This window comes from Diabrotica virgifera, chromosome 2, assembly GCF_917563875.1.
Source record: "Diabrotica virgifera virgifera chromosome 2, PGI_DIABVI_V3a".
NCBI classification, from domain to species: Eukaryota; Metazoa; Arthropoda; class Insecta; order Coleoptera; family Chrysomelidae; genus Diabrotica; species Diabrotica virgifera.
Window position 1 is genome coordinate 2,913,650 of NC_065444.1, and position 3,773 is coordinate 2,917,422.

A 3,773-nucleotide genomic window follows, 5' to 3' on the forward strand; every position below is an offset into this window, starting at 1 on the left:
ATGGCCAATGTCAATTTTTTGCGTTTTGTTTTTTCAATATTAAAGCTGTACAAAAAAGTGAAATATTGACATTTTAGAACCAAGCCACAGAAATTATCTCGGAAGCGACATAGTAATACCAACTATCTAAAAGATTCGTTAATATTTAGCTAAGAAGGATTTTATTGCTCGAGGTGTGGAATTTCATAAACAAGGGATCTACCTATTTTATGAAATGATCCCTTGTTGATGTAATTTCACACCTCCAACAATAGCTCCCCGATGAGCATATTATTAACGAGTCTGTTAGACAGTTGGTACTACTATAGTTGGTACCATAGTTATTTACTATAGAAATAAAAAGCAGATATATTCAAAACACACATTTATTTTTATTATCTAAATCAATTATTACAAAATGAAATACAATTCTAACACAACATTTTTAAAAATCTAGTACATGTCTACAAAAAAAATCTTAAAGCTAATGAAAGATCCATGGAAGAGTTGTTTACTACAAACCTATTTAAATTTAAAGTTATACAAAAAAACTTAAAGCTATCATGTTTTAAACAATACAATAATTGTAGACCTAAGAAGTGGAAGAAGGGGGTATGTGACATTCTCTAAAATTCTGAGTTGCCTAGTGAATGAAGGCTATATGTGACTTATCTATCATGTAAGACTTACACTCTACCTCTAAAAAGCTTAACAACATTGTTATTGACCTTTTTAGAGGTACAGTGTAAGTTTCATAAAATATGATAATTATATAAGTCACATATAGCCTTCATTCACTAGACAACACAAAATTTTGAGAATGTCACATACCTCCTACTCCCACTTAGGTCTTTAATAATCTAATAGAGAAATCATTTGTTAAGCTGATATCACAGAAAAATATACAAAAAATTACTTCGATCACATAGCCTGCTTGAGCATTATTTTAAAAAATTACTCTCAAATTTGAAGCTTAGTGATGTGCTCAAAATAGTGCGAACTTAACCTAAAAATCGAGTGCAGACTAAACTAATCGTCCTAAATTACCAATAAAGCAGTTTTTCAGTCTTATTTACAAAAAAATTGACACTTTTCGGCCTATGTTTTTCAAAACTACCACAAGAAAAACGATACGGGAGTATCATTTTAAGTGTTGGTACAAAAAAGCACTAAAACTAAACAAAATTAAAGCTTTGTTATCACAGACAGTTTCCCTAAAACTAGTTAAAGCTGTATCTCCAAAAACTTTATGAATTGCTGCTAAAATTTTCAAAGCATCATTTAAAGCTTGAGCAAAAATCGAAGGTGTTGGAAAAGTATGTACAGAACATAAAGCATACGAGAGAGAAAATGAAAAAAAAATAAGCCATTACGTCACTAAATCACAGTGGAAGTTAGCCTAACCTAACAGGTGGTGTAGGATTCAAATGTGAGCTAGTTGGTCCAAAAAACACAGCAAGCAAAAAACTTATAGTCCAACAATCATCAAGAGACTCAATAATATTCAACTAAGCAAGGTGCTAATTGTTCGAAATGTGTACTTACATAAACAACGGATCATTCCATAAAACAGATATATCCCTTGTTTATGAAATTTCACACCTCGAAAATTAGCACCTTGCTGAGTTGAATATTATTGAGTTTTTTAGATATATCTGATTGGATTATGTAAGGTATGAATTAAATTATATGGAAATTTTGATTTAGACAAGATAAAGATCACTTGAACTAAATAAATTTAGAAGACCACCTGTAAGAATATCACAGAGGGAGTATGATAAAATATATACTGTGATTATCAATAGAGATCACTGAACATACATCTTGCAATCAATTACATTAAGTAACTTAAAAAGCAAAATAAAATGTATAGTAGTACAAGCTTTATAAGAAACTGCTTAATTCAGAGGGATAGTATTGTTCGAGGTGTGAAATTACATAAACAAGGGATCATTTCAGAAAAAAGAGACTGACAGATCCTTGTTTATGAAATTTCACACATCCAAAAAGAGCACCCTGCTGAGCTGAATATTAATTTAATCTCTTAGAAAGCTTGTAGTACTATAGTTAATTGATTCAATGATTTTTCTTAAGATATTTGATCACACGATTAAAAGTAATCGATAAAGGCTACAAATTTTGATATTGCACTAAAAAGTTATTGCACAAATCCAGTTAATTGCACTTTCAAAAAGTCAGCTTAACCAAAATTAATGATAAAATGCTCGGAAAACCTAATTTTACTCTTAAAATAATGGAAGACAAACATATCTACATTCTAAAAGCTTATGCAACAATATTAAGAACCATTACAAAAGATACCAATACAAAAGATAGAATATTATTGCATAAACTTAAAAAAAAAGCTTAAAACTAAAATACCTGTACACTAAAACTTTATTGTCTTTAGAGCTTAGCAAGCTCTAGAAGTTCGTTAACCAAGTTTTCGTTGATTTCATTGTCCTGGAAGGTGGAGTACTGAGAGTTTCTTAACAGTTCTGCAGTACTTGGAGAATCAAAGGTAGCACAAGATGCAGATTCGTTGTGCAGTTCCTCAAATTTGAGCCAGTAGTTGTTCAAATTGACTCTGGCACTGGGAACGATCCTTCTTGAGAGTCTGGGTTTGATGATCTGAAAACAAAATAAAGAAATTAGTCATGTGAACTTGTTTAGAAGAATTTAATATGGCAAAGCATTGAATTAGCATAAAAAAATACAGCTAGAAAGAACCTGAATGTTCTATTGTATCTATTGGAAAAGAAATAACAAACATTGGATGATAAAAATATGAATATAAATGTGGTAATTATTGATTTAAAGGAGGAACTCATATCAAATGTAACAAAACTATAAAAAACGATTTAAATAGAAGAAGAAATTTAGTGAAAGTCATTGAAATAAATAAAACAATATGAAAGTTTAAAGAAAATGTAAAAAACAGCTGACACAACAATAATAAACTAATTGCAAAATGAAAACAAATATTTGAAACTAACAAAATAGTACTATCAGAAATATTTACCTCTCTATGTTGCCTCCGATATGGGGACCTAGGAGATCTGGTCTTGTTCATATCTGCTCCTTTGTTGCAAAGACACATTGCCCAACAAAACAAAAATCAGCTGATTGTCAAAATACGTACGCGTAGTCAACAACTGAACTCACGGTACTACTACCTACTTGAAGTGTTATCTGAGGGTGAATGTGCCCGATATCAGTACCGCTCCCTATTTTATACAGACGAGTCTCGTACCTGATTTCAGTCGGCGCATGTACGATTTTCAGCGCGCGTTAAACACGCGACCAACGGCGTGCGCTGAGCCCAAGCCAACCTATCGCCGTCTCTATCTGTCACGTTCGCCAACGGTTATAGTACAGGTCGAATAACGTTGAGAAAAACTTTGAAATTTAAAGAATAACACAGCCCAACAAAAAAAATGTCTCGATGACAAAAAAGCAAATCTTCTTCTTCTTGCAGTACCGTCTCCTATCGGAGGTTGACTACCATCACAGCAATCTTAACTTTGTTGGCTGCAGCTCTGAACAACTGTATTGAACTGCACCCATACCACTCCCTTAAATTTCGCAACCAGGAAATCCTCCTACGTCCCACATTTCTCTTTCCCGAGATTTTTCCTTGGATTATGAGTCTTAGCAGAGAGTACTTTTGTCCTCTCATTATGTGGCCTAGATATTCTAGTTTTTTCGTTTGTATGATTTTTATGACTTCGCATTCCTTCCCCATCTTCAGCAACACTGAACAACTGTATTGAACTGCACCCATACCACTCTCT

The 3,773-nt window shown here is 32.6% G+C and overlaps 1 protein-coding gene across 1 annotated transcript; it reads right to left on the reverse strand.

Moving 5' to 3' along the window:
- Positions 1-349: 349 nt before the first annotated feature.
- LOC114328079 (uncharacterized) lies at positions 350-3,226 on the reverse strand. The gene is made up of 2 exons (XM_028276832.1): positions 3,002-3,226; positions 350-2,610 (listed from the first exon to the last, which is right to left on the reverse strand). Exons 1-2 carry the CDS (start codon positions 3,077-3,079, stop codon positions 2,386-2,388), a joined length of 303 nt encoding a protein of 100 aa, XP_028132633.1. The 5' UTR covers positions 3,080-3,226; the 3' UTR covers positions 350-2,385.
- Positions 3,227-3,773: the final 547 nt, after the last annotated feature.

Coding starts and splice junctions, on each gene's coding strand:
- LOC114328079 (XM_028276832.1), bottom strand. CDS start 3,079: ATGTGTCTTTGCAACAAAGGAGCAGATATGAACAAGACCAGATCTCCT. Junction 2,611..3,001: donor ATCGGAGGCAACATAGAGAG/GTAAATATTTCT, acceptor TTTTGTTTTCAG/ATCATCAAACCCAGACTCTC.